This window comes from Zophobas morio, unplaced genomic scaffold, assembly GCF_036711695.1.
Source record: "Zophobas morio isolate AGI-343-1 ecotype UQ-CSIRO unplaced genomic scaffold, CSIRO_AGI_Zmor_V1 ptg000238l, whole genome shotgun sequence".
NCBI lineage: Eukaryota > Metazoa > Arthropoda > Insecta > Coleoptera > Tenebrionidae > Zophobas > Zophobas morio.
Window position 1 is genome coordinate 120,480 of NW_026972342.1, and position 16,360 is coordinate 136,839.

Consider the following 16,360-nt stretch of genomic DNA (forward strand, 5'->3'; position numbering starts at 1 on the left):
GAAACTACTAAGAATTGCAAAAAACTTAAATTTCGCCAATGTCTTTCACAAAATGTTAATCTTTGCGGCTAATTTTCTTTGGCTGTTCGATCGCCACCCTTCTTCTGTTATTTTTTAAAAGCTTGTGCATGAAAGTTTAGTAGTGGACTATTTTCATTATAAGGTGAGTAATTATAAGAGCGAATATCTCAGTCTAATAAAGTTAGTAAGCCAGTAACTTAAACTTTTTTATTTAACCTTTTTTTAATGTTATTTTTCTTGCGTTCGTACAACTTTTAAATAACTCCACCCCTTCCACGAAAATGCAATATAACGAATTATTACAATTTTTCGGTGGCACTTTTGAGGCAAGACCCCAGTTCCTAAGTTTTAACGCATAGTACCATTTTTAGGTAATTGTTATGATGCTTATTTAGATTATTTTATTGCTTAGTTGTTAGTATATATACAATGAAGGTTCACGAAAACCGGCAGTCGTGTTAATTTTATTCAGTGCTTTTTTGTTTTAGCCGCGTCTGTACGTCTATATATATATACATTTGTTTACAATTAATTTTAAAGGGCTTAAAGGTTTAGGTATCGGTAAGTAAAGGTTTAAATACCCTAACAGCCACTTCTGGAAAACTTAGGAAAGCAATTTAAATTATACTGCGGAGGAAAAAAAAGTTTAAATGTTCAATAACTCAGTTTAATTAACAATAAACATGAAATAAAACAAGTATAGATTTTTCGTATTAAAAAAAACTGCTAGAAGAAGTAATGTTTAAAAATTGAATTAAGAATTAGATTATTAAATAAAACAAGGCCCTGGGCGTCTAAGTTGGTGCTAAAGTCAAATCCTTTACAAAACGAGAACTTTATTAACATTTAATAATATTCTTATTTTGCGTACACAACGTATTCTCTAGCATCGCTTTACTAAAACTTTACTATAAATTATATTTTATATCTACATAACATATCGTATCTTCGTCCGGAACATATTATCTAGTAAAATACAGTATGCCTGACTTTGACTACTTTTTATATCTTATATTTCACATAGTATATAATACTTGTTTAAAGTTCACAACGTGTCTCCTTTTAAAATACAAAATGCTAGAGCTACATTTAATATTTACTATTCTCTTGCTTAACAGCTTATTATGGTAAAAAATAATATTGTAACGAGTAAGAATACTTTCTATTAATTGTTGACGAAATACCACTCTTCTCCTGTAATTTACTTGAAGTAGTTTGTTAGGACATTCTATTTTAATAAACAAGCGGCATGACTAGTATTTACTGAGGTCTCCGCCTCGTTTAAAATATCTCTTAATTATATTGTAGTGAACTCGATTCTTATATCCTTTTTTTTTACTGTTTATTTTTTTTGCTAAATATTAAACTTCTCCGTTTATAAATAGATACTTATTATGCGGCTAGAAAAAATTGAAAAAATTGAAAAAATAAAGTGACCAAGTGATTTTAAGTCTAATTTTTTTTTAATACTAAACTTGCCTAGTGAGAGGAATCCTTAGAGTCAAAAAATTAAGTAACTGTAACGCGTCAAATATGAAACAGTTTTAATCAATAAAAAAACTTTAATAATAGTAAATATCAAGGCGAAGAGTACACGAAAAAAAGCCAAGAAACCATTATAAAAAAAATCAATAAAGTTGAAACCAGGATATTATAAGATATATATTTAACTAAATAGTTTCACTAAAATCAAAAACAAAACTGACACCTTAAATTTATGGTTATCATCTAGTACTAAAAAAAGATATATATATCTAATATTTACCGCCCACTATAAATTAGTAAACAAAAAGTATAATATATTAAATAGGTTTTCTTTAAAAGTTAGCAAGAAAAATAAGAAGACGTTTATGTATTACAATAAAAAATTGGTAGAAACCTTTGATAAATAAAAAAAATTTAAGAATTACAAAATAGTAAAAAGAAAAAACTGAAAGATATAATAAAAATAAATACTATTAATATAAAGTAACCCAAATTTAATTATAATGTATAAAGTCATTCTCTAAAATTACTTGCGGAGTACTAGAAACCTAAATAAATATTATTTCAAAAGGTAATATTACTTTTATTATCAAAATTTTTTACTGAGGAAAAGTAGAGATGGTTAAACAAAGTTTAAAAAAATGCTGGAAACGGTAAAAAAAGAGTTTGGTTTTAAATTGTTAAAAGCATAGCTTGTGGACCGCAAAGTTTATAATAATAATTATTGGTATTAATTAATTTAAATTTTTTACTTCGTTTTATTATATTAGTTGTTATTATATTATAATTTTTATTATTAAAGGTATTTTTTTTAACTTAAAATTTTCATTGCTATTAATATTGTATTATTTTCATTTTGTTATTTGTAAATTAGTACACATTACTTTACGATTGGGCCAACCTAGACGCACGTGTTTGCACTAAGTCACGAGGTAGGTTACTTTTGTTAACTTTCCCGAACGGTATTTGGCTTTATGCCTAAAAAACGCTTATTTACAAAAAAAAGGAGTTTTATGACATGGTTGCATTACTTACAGGTTCGGTATTAAACACATCAACTTCTAAATATATACCAACAGAAGTTCATAAAGAATTAAAGTTTGACCTCGGCAATTTAGCCGTTTTTGATGACAGCCATATAGATGAAGACAATTTAAAGTTTTTATATATTCAGAATTTTTTATTAGAAATATTTTTTATAATACTCTTAAAGAACAGATAATAGGGAATTATATTTAAAAGAGTTAAACAAAGAGAATGTTCAGGCTTTAATAAATTCTATATGGGGATTACCTACCGTATATATATATATTCTTGTACCTCCTTTACTTTTCTACTTTTTTCTCTGTTTATTTTGAATAAAAAAGATTAAAAAAAAAAAGGTATTTAAACTTTTTTTTTAGTTTTTAGTCAATATTAGGCTTCACGGAAAAGTAAACAATGTTCAAACTGTTTATAACTTTGTTTATATATACAGCAAAATTAATTTTTATTTAGCCCTTAGAAACTTGGGTACCTTTTGTTTGTTAAACTTTTACTTAGCTGGTATTACAAGGAGAGGTTAATATAAAAAAAATTATTTTTAGATCCGCAAAGATGAAGTGCTTCTTGCCCAGCTCCCCGAGCCTATTACCCCTGTTCCCCGGGAAAAGCCCGTAAAACTACTGAAATTTCTTGTCTTTACTGGTCACTTGACTTTTGGTCTTCAGGTTCCCGAAAAAAGGCCGCCGACAAAGTGGGAGCGTTTCGCCCAGCTAAAAGGGATAAAAAAGCGGAAGAAGTCGCGATTGGTCATACTCTTTAGTATTTGATCCAGTGGGCAGTTCACGTGGACTTGCTGTCAGGTTTTCGACGACGTTACTGGGACCTACAAACCTCGATGGGGTCACCAACGCGCTAATGACCAAAGTAAGGATTGGCTGATAGAGCTACCTAAGCAAGCTGGTTGGTGTTTTTTCCCCTACTTTCGGTTCGCTATTGTCAAAAATAACGTAAAGATCCGTATATGGACGCGTTTGGAGAAATAAAGGAAAATAAAAAGGGCAGAATATTAAAAAACAAAAAGCAGCAGAACAACAACAACACCAACACTATTGACGTCCGTCCGCAGGCCTTAAAGAAAAAAGCATTGGAAAGAGAAATTGTCTTAACAAAAAAGTCTACGGCTTCTCTTGGTTCTTTTTTTTCCTTATTTTTTTTATAAAATATTGTGCTAAAAAACTTGTCAGGCCGTTTTGACCAGAAATTGAAAGAAGAGCCCAAAATAAAACAAGCTCATGCTAAAAAAAACAAGTTTGCTTCTAATATTGAACCAAAAAAAGCGCGTGGGAAGGAGCAGTCCATAAACAAGGCGATCTTAAAAAAGGTTATCGCTTCGATCTACCGACCAATAGTGAAACATATAATAACATCGCCGTTCAGGTGCTCGGCGGGGGCGCTAAGCCTCCTTATAACGAAAGTGGAGCTGGTTTAAGTGTCAAAAAGAATTCAAATAAAAAGAAAAATAGCAAAATATCAAAAGTTCAGCAAAACTCAAAACGACGAAGAAAAAATTAGTGGTGGCGCATTGGATTTTTTTTAATTATGCAATAAAAAAATATTCCCTTCTCCACTTGTGAAGCATAATTTTTTTATGTGGTCGTCTTCAGAGGAGCAAGCCCCAGTGACTTCCTCAACTGATTGGTTTGTTGGACGGACAGAGACTCATCGCTGTTTCCTCCGCGCCTCTTTTCCTTTGTCTCCACACTTGCCCTCGTCTCGCTAGTGGAGGCGCTTTTCGAGGGTTTCTTATACCTTAACACGTGCGAGACTGCAAAACGCTGAGGGCTGGCGCCCGCCTCGATCTCTCCGGGCTCTCTCTCGTCGCTGTTGATGGGCTCCTCGTTGGGCGCTTCGGTGCTTCTCTTTTTCGCTTCCTCGTGGCCATGTCGGCTGCGTCGAGCTCGAGACCTGTCTCGTTCTGTTCGATCTCTTCCCTTCTTTTTTTTTCTGGTGTTCTTTTCGGAGTCTCTCGTTTTACTTTCTTTTCTGCGTTCTTTTTTCCTCGCTCGTTCTCTTTCCCTCTCTTTACTTCTTCCTCTGCGTCGCTTCTCGCGGGTGGCACTTCGGCTTCGGCTCCGCCAGCGATGTCTACTCACGACGTGACGCAGCGGCGAGCCTAAACCAAAAAATTTATTAACGAACTATAATTGATACTTTTCTGCTTGAGAGCAACTTTCACGAGGAGCATCAAGATCGCGATAACCGCTTTTCTTAATATTTTTGGCTATCTATAAATCGTAATTTAAACACTAATATATAATAAAAGGCACGATCTAGAATTACTTTTTCCTTACGCTCGTACTCAATTACTTCTTTTTGGTAGTTTTCTAGCAAATCTGCATCGTCAAAATCATCATTTATAGCACTTTGGCGGGGCTCTAACTAGAACAATATGAAAAATATGTACTCACACTACTATAACGCAAGTATTCGACCTGGCCGAGCTCCTCTAAACTTTTTCTTTTCATAAGTCTTGGCAAAATCAGGTCACAAACGCGTTCCTCATGCATAAGTTTATCAATAAATTCGTCCACGTGGGACTCAATAAACTTGCCTTCTCGATTTTTGAACCTTAAAGTAAACATGATCTAAATTTTATTTTAACAATGCCATGCTAAAAACCTAACGCGTCGGAAGTCGTCGTAAAGAGGCTCCAAATATTGATATATTTCGAGGGCGTTCCCAGTTAACCTCAGATATATAGCTCCAAGCATTCTCAAATATCTAAAAACACATATATATAGATTTATAACTTTAAAAAAACCATAAAAAAGGTTGTTATTCACTTAAAGTCCTCGTTCTTAAGATACTCAATAATTATTTCTTTATCAGGTTGCAACTGAAGAAGTTTCATTACTAAACAAAGAAAGGGAGTAGCCTTTAAAACCAAAGTATCAAAAGTTTAAAAAATAGTAAACCATAAAAAGGCAAAACCTTAACACTACCACCGTAATGACCCCCATAATGGTTAAGTTCGACAGCTTTATCCACAAAAGTTTCTGCAGTTAAAGCAAAGCAATGTTCCTTTTTATTAACAAAATTTAAATTTTTTTGAAAAAACCTATAATAGTTTAAATGCCAAAAACCTTCCAATACAAAGAATCTATTATGCGAGTTCTAACTATTTTTTCCACCAGATGCATGGGATTCTGCCCATGAATAGAAGTCACATCCTTTGCAACGGAATTAGCCATCTTCGATTGTGTAAATAAAAAAACTATATTATATAATTTCTTTTGTTTTCCTTTTATTTGAAGAGAAGAATTAAACAAATCTACTTAGTAAAGCAAGCTTGGGAGAGTAAGAGATAACGACATTAATCGCTTCGCCGTGGCACAAGCGTAATTCATAAAAGGAAAAAGTGGAGCTACTGGGCGTGCACGCCACTAATTGTTGTAAACGGGATACAATATACATGATTTTTGATTATCTTTTCTTATTTTTAACAATGTTATTTGATAACTTTTACAATACATATCCCGTTTTTATATTTTTTTATGTTTTAATGTATTTTTAATGTTATTTTTTTAAAAATATTTTTAGGATATATAATTAAAATTATTTTTGTTATAATTGTACCATATTTCGTGTTTGTACTATTCTAAGCTTAAATTTAAATAAGATAGACACTTATATATGGAGTGTTTATATAATTTGCAACAGTTGTGACGTATATATTTTAAATAATTAAAAATTTGTTTATTAATCGATAAATAAAATATGAAAATTTTAAAACACTATTAATTATTTATTAAGGACATTATATCATTAAAATAATCAATTTTCACGAAATCAATTTCGCACCACTACCACCATTCTTTTTTTTATGCTTAGAATCTTTAGTGGTTTTACACAAAAAGTGAGACCAAAGCAGCGTTTTTGTTTTGGTTATTCGTATTTAACAGGATAAACTATCGCACGTTGTTTAGATTTATTTATATTAATAACAGGAGTGCTTCTGTAGTGTTCCATTTTAACTATTAGAAAAAGCAAGGCCTCCATGTTACCATTGGAACAGGTTGCATAGAGTCATAAAATTTATTCATAAAATTCACTCATAAAATTTATTTTAAATTGAAGCAATTTTTTGAAATTTTTTTTTTTGCAACTAATTCGGTTGTATGAAAAATGTGCTGTTAGACTACTTTTAAAGTCAACGTTAGTGTAGTAAAAGTAAATTCTTGATGAGCAACTTTTTTTTTTAGCAGTTATTGCCTGAGATTCTTTAAATATGAAACATTAAGTGGCTACTGCCTGGTCCTATAGGGCCTTACCACGGAAGATTTTTTTTGTTCCCAGTCGATTTTATGAGGTTAGTGGGGCTTGTTTATTGTTATGTACTTTCCTTTGATTGCTTGGGGAGTAACTTACTGGAGAAGAGTTGGTAGAGCAACTTCGTACTCTTTTTATAGGCCCAGTCATTATCGGGACCTCAGAAGCAAGTATAATTTTTACAGGTAACGCTAATAAAAGTAATTTGTTAACTATGGCAGGTAAATAGTATATTTTTGTAACTTGGCTTGAGTAATTAATACATTTTACGGAAGATGAACTTGCTTTTATAATATAATGTGTTTATTTTTTTGGCGTGGCGGTATTTTTTAACTGGAGGACGAGAAAAATATTAAATATGTGGAAATGCAAAAATAGGATTCACGGTTATTGATATTAGCATTGATTAGGGGTTAGTGATGCTATTCATGCTTAGCAAGTTGTTTTTAAAACTTCAAAAATGTTTGCAGCAATCGTGCAGTATAATTTGATTAACCAACCAAGCCTAGCAGAACAATTTAACTTAAATTAGCTTGTGTAACATTTTTTTGGAAATAAACACCCAATAAACTGAATAAAGGTGTTGACTTACAATATGATAACGTAGTACAATATATCTTTTTTAACTTTAATTAAGTGAACAAAAATATTGATTATTATTTTATCGAATTTTATATATTGTGTTTCGTCGTTTTTTTAAAGAAGAAAAAGCAAATATAGCTAAAGTAACAGTCGTAAAGAAATATGTAACTTGGTTTGTTTTTTACAGTTATGAAGTTTATATGCCTAGCAAAAGGACAAACAACAAAGTTGTGCGCGTGAAGACTAAATAGCAACGACAGCATAGCAATTGCATATTCATTTGAGGTAGATAACGACAAGAATATAACTCTTAAGTTTATATTTGAAGCTTTGTCTACATTAATACTTGTGTTAAAACTTTATAAAAATAAAAAAATTTATTAGTAGAGGTAATAACCAGCAGTTTGCATAGAAAAGTAGGTTTCATAAAGGTTAAGTGTATGCTATGATATCAAAAAATAGAAAAAGGCCAAAAAGTATATATACTCGCACAAATATTTTTGCTTTTTAAAAACTAACAAACATCCCTTATCACAGATTAAACTGTAAAAAGTAATTATGAAGTGCGGCCTACCTGAAATAAGTAGAAATATGTTTACATGTGTGAATCTCTAAGGATTAAAAAGTTATTTTTTTAGTTTCCACCATTCTTTTATTCTCTCTCTGCATTAGTACTTGTTCCTACGTAAATTTTTTAAGAGGCATTCCGAGCTTGAAAAAATGATAAAATCTACCTGCTCTTATAAACAAAATATACTGAGAGTTGGTAATAAGAGCTTTTGTAGTTTCTCTAAGTCCTCTTACAAAAATCTGTTTGAAGTAAATTAATATGTAAAAATCAAATTAACTTTTAACCATTCTTTTGAATTGACAACAGCAAATTTTTTTAAAAGAAATTGTACGATTTTGATAATGGGCGAATTTTTTAAAATATATACATCATAATAGTAGAAAAATTAATGTGTTACCTTTCTGAATACGCAAATTAAAGGACTTATAGTCGTATAAATGGAGTATGTAGTAAAAATACTAAATGCAGCCTGACTTCGCCATATACGTCGAGCCATATATTTCAAATTCTTATTTGCAATATCCTATAACTGGACAAATATATTCTTTTTGTTATAAGTTAATATTATATAAGAAAAACGCTTTTTTATGACTAAAGTGTAAAGCATTTTTAAAAATTTACATATATAAACTATCTTATATAACTGTAGAAATTACTATGCTAATCTCTAATATTAAACATCGGCTTAACCTAATCGCGAAAAGTCTATCAAACTTTTAGCGTTTTTCAGTGGCTTTTTCTAGCAGACTGGATATCCGCTACGTTAGTAGTAGTCCTCCAAACCACACTCTTTCATTACAATGCCCACTGGTGAGGTTCTTTTAACTCTTTTTCTACTAACTTTTCTTACATATCATGTACACGGCGGAGAAATTTTTGGAAGTTTAAATATTAGTAATCCCATAGAGGTATTCTCTTCTCGTTTGCTGAAGTTACAGCCTTATGAAGTGGTTATTAAATGTTACACTAATTTATTGTGTTAGGGTTGGCGTAAAGGTGCCGTAATATCTCTAAACGGAGGGGAGCATCTTAGTTACCTAGATTCAGAAGGAAGATTTGCTTTTTATCACGTCAACGCGGGGTTACATACAATTGATATACATGTTTCTAACTATATATTTGAGCCTCTTCTTGTAGAGGTAGCAGCATTTTTTTTAAGATTTTCTATATATATTTATTTTCTACTTTCGTACTTTCCATAGGTTACTGTGCATGGTTTTAAAGCTTTTATTTATCCTAAGTTAGCCAGCCGAATGGTAGAAATTTCTACTCCTTTAGTGATCACTCCAACTCTTAAAGTGAATTATTTTAAAAAACGAGAGGTTTGTCTTCTAAGATAACAATTCTTTTCTTCAGAAAAGTTTTATTTATAAGCTTATATAATATGATATTAAATCGTGCCAAAGGAATTTTCCCTTCAATACTTATTTCGAAATCCAATGTTATTGATGTTGGCTTTTCTGGTTGTGATGGCTTTTAGCTTTCCAAGATTATTAAGCTCTTTGGATCCAGAAGCCTTAGTGGAACTTAATAAAACGTACACAGTTACTCCTAAAGAGGAAGAATTAAAAGCTCTACGAAATCCTAGTGAGCCCAAGATTAAAAATAAATTAAATTGAATTTTAGTGCCAACTTATTAACACACCTTTGCTTTTTATTTATTAATTCAACCAAAACCTTGATCAAAGTTATTTCTCAGTATAAGAGTACATACAAAGAAATATTTTTGACAGTTGAGATTTTTTTAAAAGTCGTTAGCGCTACATATACATTTTCCCGCCAAGTTTCATAGGAAAAGTATACAATTACTATATCGTTATAAAGTCATCCCTTTTTTTTCATACCAATGACATTTTTTTAGGCAGCAGAAACAAATATTTCACATATATATTATTATATAAGAAAAGGTTAATATACCGTTTAATATTTCCATAACCGAAAGCTCTCAGTACGCAAAAAGGAATTTTATTGTTTTATAGCATAAAAAATTGCTGTTGACTGTCTGGAACTTCACAACACTTTAAAACAATTTAATGAACAGTTTTGAAAACTTAGAATGAACAAGAAGTCATCTTTCTTAGTATAATAACTTTAAATATGTTATAATCGGCAGGAAAGCTAACTAAAAGGTGAAATGTATTAAATTTAATTAAATTTTAAAGCCATTTTTTTTTAAAAAAAAATAGTATGAAGAGCATACCGATGAAGACAATGCTTGTATTAATATATGAACATTATAAAGTACATTAAGATTAGAAATCAAGAAGAACTAAATTAATTAAAAGATTATTGAAAAGAGATAAACCAAGTAGAATTTTTTTTAGCATATTAAAATAAAACGGTTTAGGGACATAGAGAAGGGATAATAAAAAAAGTTAGCTGTCTTAATTTATATCGTTAACTTGAAACTAACCAAAACTCGCTCTTGATTAAAAGTATACGCTACACAGTTATTTTCAAAAAAAACCTACGAAATTTCAAGAGCAAAGGTAATTAGATATATTGAATGCAATAAAAGGGTTAAATCTTTATTTAACAAGCTAGTCTCGGCGTCGATCTCTGCTACAATATATTTTTAACTGACTCATTTAAACTTTAAGTTTAAAAACAAAGCAATCATCAAGGGTACTAATATATAAAAAAAAAGCAGAAACTGAACAAAATAGCTTTGACGCAAAAAGGGGAAGAAATTAAAGCAAAGTTTTAATTGTTTAAGCTATGTCCAGTTTAGATGAGGTACGTTAGAATTTATTGAGTTGCACCCTAAACGATATAAATGCAAAGAACACAGTCGGCTACTTATAGCCCCTCTGACTTTATGAGGCCGGCAACACCATTTTAAACTAAAAGAGGCTCTCTAACTGACTTTTTTTATAATTTCGCTGCTGCTTTTTGTTAGACTTATAACTTTTCTGTCTTTACAATGGGGTTATTATGCTAAACAATATACAGGTAACTTCTTAAAAGATAGGACTCGCTTTCAATGTTCCTTTTAAGTACGCATATTTCTTAAAAAATAAAAAAATCTAAAGTTAATAATCCATCTTCGACCTTTTCCTTATAATCATGAACTTTTGCTTTACAAATGGAGACCTGCAACATAAGTCCTCTTATAACAGGTGATTTGCCTACGTTGAGAAAAAAGGTCTGCCATATATAAAGTAACTTTATTGTTTTCAAATTAAAGAGAAATAAAGATTGCGTAAAGTTACTTTATTAAACACAAATATAAGTCGACAAATTAGCTAACTTATATATAATAAAAGATTAATATTAAGCAATAGTACAAGGAGAGTAGGAAAAATATTACTAACATCTTTAAAGACCCAAAAATACTATTAAATAACTAAAGTTTCAACGACTAGTTACAGCGCAAAGTTATAAAAATGAAGGAAAAGTATATCAGAACGAAAATGGAACATAAAACTTAGACAAGAACGCAGATAAGCTAATTCACAAACAATAAGGGTCCGGGGCCTTGTAGCTGAACTTTCCTCAACTGATATGAAATAGAAAGTAAGCTTACAGGAGATGTCCTTATAGGAGTCTTGTTATTGCCCCTTTTTAATTTAGTCTCTTTCTCAAGAATAATATACTGATTGTCTTTAGGGATGTTTGCTATATTATCAAGTTTAATAAGAATAGCCGTATATAAGCACCTAATATAAATATTTCCCCTTATTTTCTTTTTTAAAGAGCCCTAGCCTTGCTAAATCATTCTCAAGTTTATAGTTTACTTGAGTTACTTTGGTGAACGCCGAGCCCACATACCGGACAGACACTATGTAAAAAATTACTAGGTACCCTGATTTGGTAGTGACTATATAATAAAATAAGACTAAATAAGAAAAAAATAAAGAACATCAGTTTAGTTAGATATAGTGTTGCTCATAAAGATGTGCTATAAATAAACTTAACTTCATCCTTTTTATTATTACTACTAATGATATTTCCTGGTGCTCGATCGAGTCATAAAAGAAAACACTGAATTTATGAGCTCTCAACAGGGTGACATTGCAAATATTAGCTTCAACCTTGTGTTAAAGCAATCTTATATATATAGATATATCCAAGTATTAAAAATAATTTTATCCCTACCCCGTATTATAATCTGGAGTACATTGCGCGGTCGGCGATAGCGTGCGAAGGTCCGGATTTCGTAGTTGACCCCATTCGTTAGTAATCGATTGGTGTGCTGACTGAGCCGATCGTAGGGGATAGCATTTTTCGGTTTTTTTTTTTACTATAGATACCAAACACTTAAAGTTATATTAAAATTTATTTTTACAAATACATCGTCAATAGTTAAAAGCTTATATAAAAAAAGTTCATTGTGGTTTAACCAAGAGAATTAAGAATTTTGATAAACAAATTAGTTGGTTGAAGTATTCTCTACGCCGCTGAGGTGCAGAGACTATAACAGCGACTTTACCGGGCTGTACTGGAATTAACAAGCTAATCAATATGTACAGGACTCTACATTTATTAATAGGGATTTTTATCGGTGAATAGGTCTCGTTTGTGTTCTTTTTGACAACTTAATTCACCTCTTTAGCACATCCTGAGAGTTGCATATATTATAAACTGGATCGCTCCCCATTTTTTTGTGAACATATTCAACACTAACTCGAGTTGGAAGCATACAATGAGTAGCAAGGTAAACAAAAAAGGGCGACACCTACTCTTGATTCGTTTTTAATTGTGCTAAGTTTTTCATAACGTTAAAAAGTGGATGCCCATTCTAAGGATCAGAAAATCAATTAAAAATGTCGAGTCCTAGAAGAGATTAATTGTAAAAATTTAAAAGAATGAGAAAATATAAAAATAAACTGTATTTAAAGAAAAGAAAGTTAATATGATGTGTGTGGTTTATTGAACATAATATGTTAGTAAATGCTTTCCTTTTGATTTGGTGGGAAACTAAGAGCGTTTAAAAAAGTTTTCTTCAGTCTGGCGCGTTTACATGTCCGCTTTCTAGTTTTGCGAAAAAAAATTAGTTTTTATTTTTCAAGTGTCCATTGCTTTTAGGCCAGTACACGGCTTGTCAAAAGTAGTTTCTGGTGTTTACTTAAAGGTATCGAATCCATCCTTTGGAAAGATGGTATGAGGAAAATATAGATAAAGAATTAGCTGCGCAATAACCGTTGCTATAAACTTTATCCAGTTGTTAACGACGGTGCGCAGGGCTTTGCTGTAAAGTTTTTATCGCCTAACTCCTGTACAGCCTAAGGTAATATGTTAGGTGCTTTTTCTATTTATATACCGTACACCGTCTGTATGATACTAAGAAGTGCTTTTTGATTGTGTCACAAAGAGGGAAAGCGAGGTTTTTTCTTTTTACTAAGGAAGTTAGTCGGCCAGAACACTTTGTTTATCTGGCCCATCTAATATTAAGTTACTGCCTTGAAGTATAAGTCAGAACTGCTTTTTCTTGTTCAGTGTTAATACGTATTTTATTATTTTACTTAAAGATTTTTGTTATAAATAATTAAAGCGTTCAAATTGTAGGCGAAGACTTTAATAATACCAAATGCAAATCGCTCCGCTTCCAGAGGTTGAGAGGGCGTAACTATCAAACAGTTATGAAACATTAAATAAACTGAATTTTAAGTTTTCTAGGTATTCGAAAAAAGCGATTAAGCAACACTCGCTCTGGAGGTCGATAAAATAAAAATAAATATTACTGAGAAACTCGAGCGAAATCTCGATTATAATAAGTTTAAGAGAAAGTCATTTTATAGAAAAATTTTAAAGGAAAAACAAAGTGGTTGCTAAAAATATTTGAGCAGTATAAAGATCCCTTAAAAATTAATATAATAAAATCGACGAATGCGATTGTTAAAAACGGAAAACTGCTAGCTCTCCACCTCTTAAAAGTGACACACAACCGATTTGTTCAAAAAAGTTTTTATGTCAGCTATAGTGATTTGCGAAACCCGTGTAACAATTAATTATTTAAATTTTCATATATATGCACCATTAAGAGTGTGTATTAAATTAATGAACGCAACTTTTAATAACTTACTACACAGTTTAAATTAGCTTTAAGATATAAAAAATCTACTTACAAGCTACTATAACTCAAGAATTTCCGGCAGAACAGATAAACATAATAGTTTCCAGTAACATAAAAAAGTAAAAAAAAAAAAAAACTTTGATTGCATTTAAAAACCTTTGAGTCAGGCTATTAAATCCCCACCATGAAAATTGTAATAAAAATAAATACTGCTGTTGCTAAATAACTTATCACAGCCTTACATCTACTGCTTAAAGAAAAGGTTGCCTACAAAAATGTAGAATCCGTACGAACAACAGTAAGGAAGAAAAAAGAAAAAAATGCAGGTACACTTGTTTTATACTATAACATTCAGTATAAGTAATTCAAAGATTTATTAGGTGGGTGTAAATTTGCAATAACAGACAGGCCAGGGTGTATAAAATTAGGTCGTACAAAAGTACAGCCAATAAAAACTTAAGTAGTAAACGTTGCCAACTAGCCTGAAGCAAAATATTAAAGGTGTATTAGTTAATAAACCAAAAAAGTATAGTTCTGAGCATACCAGTGGAAACCATGTTAACTCGATTAATTGAATAAAACACTTCTTTAGAGAGTTACTAAAACCTAAAAGCTGGAGATTACTTATACAAACTACTAAAGATGAATAACTTTATATGATGAACTTACTGTAGAGGTGTTCAAGAAAAATACTTTCTCTTACTAGATTTTTTAGTTTAATAATGTAAAAAACAGCAAATTCTTTCCACGAAGAAAAACTAAAAAAAATAAAAACCAGTAAAAGATCACAATTTTATAAAATACAATACCATAAGGCTTGCATATATTTTTCATTTGAGAAAAAAGGCAAACAAGAAAGTTTGATGTACTGAAAATTTCTATAGTTATATCGCACAGTTATACATAGACTAAGAAAAGTAGTATAGACACTTTTTGAGATGTTTTTCTTCTTTTTGTTTTGTAATTTAGAGTTAACACGAGGCGATGAAACTGTAATTAGAAGACTTTTTTCCCTCAAAACTTGATGGCAATACGCTTGAAACCCAGAAAAACTCGTCATGATTCACATAACAAAAAAAAATCTTATCACTTTGCGTAGAATGCAAAAACTAGGCATGACTGATTTCAAGTAGCCCCAAGATACGTTTGCGAACGCGAGGTTTTACTAAGAGCAAAGCTAAATAGTACAGACCACGGTCAATTTAACCTTTTTTAGAACCTTATTAGTTTTAGCTTCAGATTATGAAAGGAAAACGTTAACCTGAGATCTGGAGGTCTTTATCTAAGGCATTGTTTTGAACAAACCACGGCACATCCGTCACAAGGCGTAACAGCTTGTTTTTTTGTCTCACTCGAAGCGAAGAGACTAATGCCAAATGACTCGTAGGCCCAGGCAGTAGACGCGTATATCGTGATCGGTCAAGTGCACAACTAACATGAGTCGTTTGTTGTGCAGCGAGAATTTACTTCGAGCATAATAAAAAGGGCAAAGAGTTTAAACCACCCCTTTGTCCTTCGCCGCCATATAGTTAAAGTGTGATCTCCACGAGAGCTTATTGCCAGTAATGACCCCCAGGTATCCGCCTGGAACGCCAAGGAATCACCTTATTTTCAAAGGTCAGCGGTGGTAGTGAGGAGTGTGCTTCCTTGTGGTAAAAAGGGCTTTGCACTTTTCCGCATTAATAGAAAATTTCCCATTAAGACAACTGTTGGCGAGTGTCACTAGGTAGTACTGCAGATGCTGGCGCGATAGGGCATATGCACATGGGCCGACTTAAGGAGAAACGATCTGCAATAGAAGAGAAAAAGCGAGAGTGCTAGTGTTCTTTATATGCTCTCATGTAAAGGGGAAAAAAAACGATCATTTATGTTATTATATACTACACTTATTTAAATTACTTCGCACTATGCCGTCTGAGTCGAGCAAATTTGGTGACTAGTTAAAGGGACTTCATATGCAGCAAATTTGTTTATTTATATATATTCTACTTATCAGCACATCGTATACCCAAAAGCCTTTAAAATTTGGTCACATAATAGAAAGTTAACACGTTGAAAATTTATGTATGCAGCATTAATGTAATAAAGTTATTCTTTCATGTGTTTTTTATATACAAGCCTGGCTAAAAGCTTAGAATGTTAGTTAACACAAGACTTCTTAAATAGTTATATTTCTCTAGTAAAGCTTATTCCTTTTCTTAAAAAGAAAGCTAACTTATCAGAAGCTCCTATCTTTATGTATTACACTTAATCGTATAGTTAAAAGGGCCTCACAGAGTTTAAGAGATTTATTTTTTTTTAAAGCTCGAAACTCAAGTTGAAAGGAAGATGGGCGGAGTTATGTTTCATATAAAAATTTTAGCTACAAGCTT

The 16,360-nt window shown here is 31.4% G+C and overlaps 2 protein-coding genes and 2 long non-coding RNA genes across 4 annotated transcripts; 2 read left to right on the forward strand and 2 right to left on the reverse strand.

The window, feature by feature from the left end:
- Window positions 1–2,524: 2,524 nt before the first annotated feature.
- On the forward strand, window positions 2,525–4,064 carry LOC135146522 (ribosome biogenesis regulatory protein homolog). Its single transcript, XM_064078650.1, has 8 exons — window positions 2,525–2,664; window positions 2,720–2,804; window positions 3,093–3,161; window positions 3,216–3,296; window positions 3,351–3,450; window positions 3,504–3,680; window positions 3,735–3,871; window positions 3,928–4,064. The coding sequence occupies exons 1-8, from the start codon at window positions 2,525–2,527 to the stop codon at window positions 4,060–4,062; spliced, it is 924 nt and encodes a 307-aa protein (XP_063934720.1). The 3' UTR covers window positions 4,063–4,064.
- A 49-nt stretch (window positions 4,065–4,113) lies between these two features.
- On the reverse strand, window positions 4,114–5,853 carry LOC135146519 (pre-mRNA-splicing factor 38A-like). Its single transcript, XM_064078647.1, has 9 exons — window positions 5,826–5,853; window positions 5,634–5,764; window positions 5,482–5,571; window positions 5,334–5,425; window positions 5,170–5,271; window positions 4,983–5,118; window positions 4,831–4,929; window positions 4,721–4,775; window positions 4,114–4,663 (listed from the first exon to the last, which is right to left on the reverse strand). Exons 2-9 carry the CDS (start codon window positions 5,739–5,741, stop codon window positions 4,137–4,139), a joined length of 1,209 nt encoding a protein of 402 aa, XP_063934717.1. The 5' UTR covers window positions 5,742–5,764; window positions 5,826–5,853; the 3' UTR covers window positions 4,114–4,136.
- Window positions 5,854–8,759: 2,906 nt separating this feature from the next.
- On the forward strand, window positions 8,760–9,288 carry LOC135146536 (uncharacterized). Its single transcript, XR_010283860.1, has 3 exons — window positions 8,760–8,880; window positions 8,956–9,111; window positions 9,175–9,288. It is a non-coding gene; the product is annotated as an uncharacterized LOC135146536 (long non-coding RNA).
- A 5,090-nt stretch (window positions 9,289–14,378) lies between these two features.
- LOC135146511 (uncharacterized) lies at window positions 14,379–14,730 on the reverse strand. The gene is made up of 3 exons (XR_010283852.1): window positions 14,658–14,730; window positions 14,533–14,594; window positions 14,379–14,470 (listed from the first exon to the last, which is right to left on the reverse strand). It is a non-coding gene; the product is annotated as an uncharacterized LOC135146511 (long non-coding RNA).
- Between the last annotated feature and the right edge of the window lie 1,630 nt (window positions 14,731–16,360).

Excerpts from the sequence above, each read along its gene's own strand:
- LOC135146522 (XM_064078650.1), top strand. The coding sequence starts at position 2,525 with ATGGTTGCATTACTTACAGGTTCGGTATTAAACACATCAACTTCTAAA. Across the intron at positions 3,162-3,215 it reads CTGTTCCCCGGGAAAAGCCC|GTTCCCGAAAAAAGGCCGCC; the intron begins GTAAAACTACTG and ends TTTGGTCTTCAG. Across the intron at positions 3,872-3,927 it reads ACAAGGCGATCTTAAAAAAG|GTGCTCGGCGGGGGCGCTAA; the intron begins GTTATCGCTTCG and ends ATCGCCGTTCAG.
- LOC135146519 (XM_064078647.1), bottom strand. The coding sequence starts at position 5,741 with ATGGCTAATTCCGTTGCAAAGGATGTGACTTCTATTCATGGGCAGAAT. Across the intron at positions 4,776-4,830 it reads AGTACGAGCGTAAGGAAAAA|ATAGCCAAAAATATTAAGAA; the intron begins GTAATTCTAGAT and ends TACGATTTATAG. Across the intron at positions 4,664-4,720 it reads TCTTGATGCTCCTCGTGAAA|GCTCGCCGCTGCGTCACGTC; the intron begins GTTGCTCTCAAG and ends TTTTTGGTTTAG.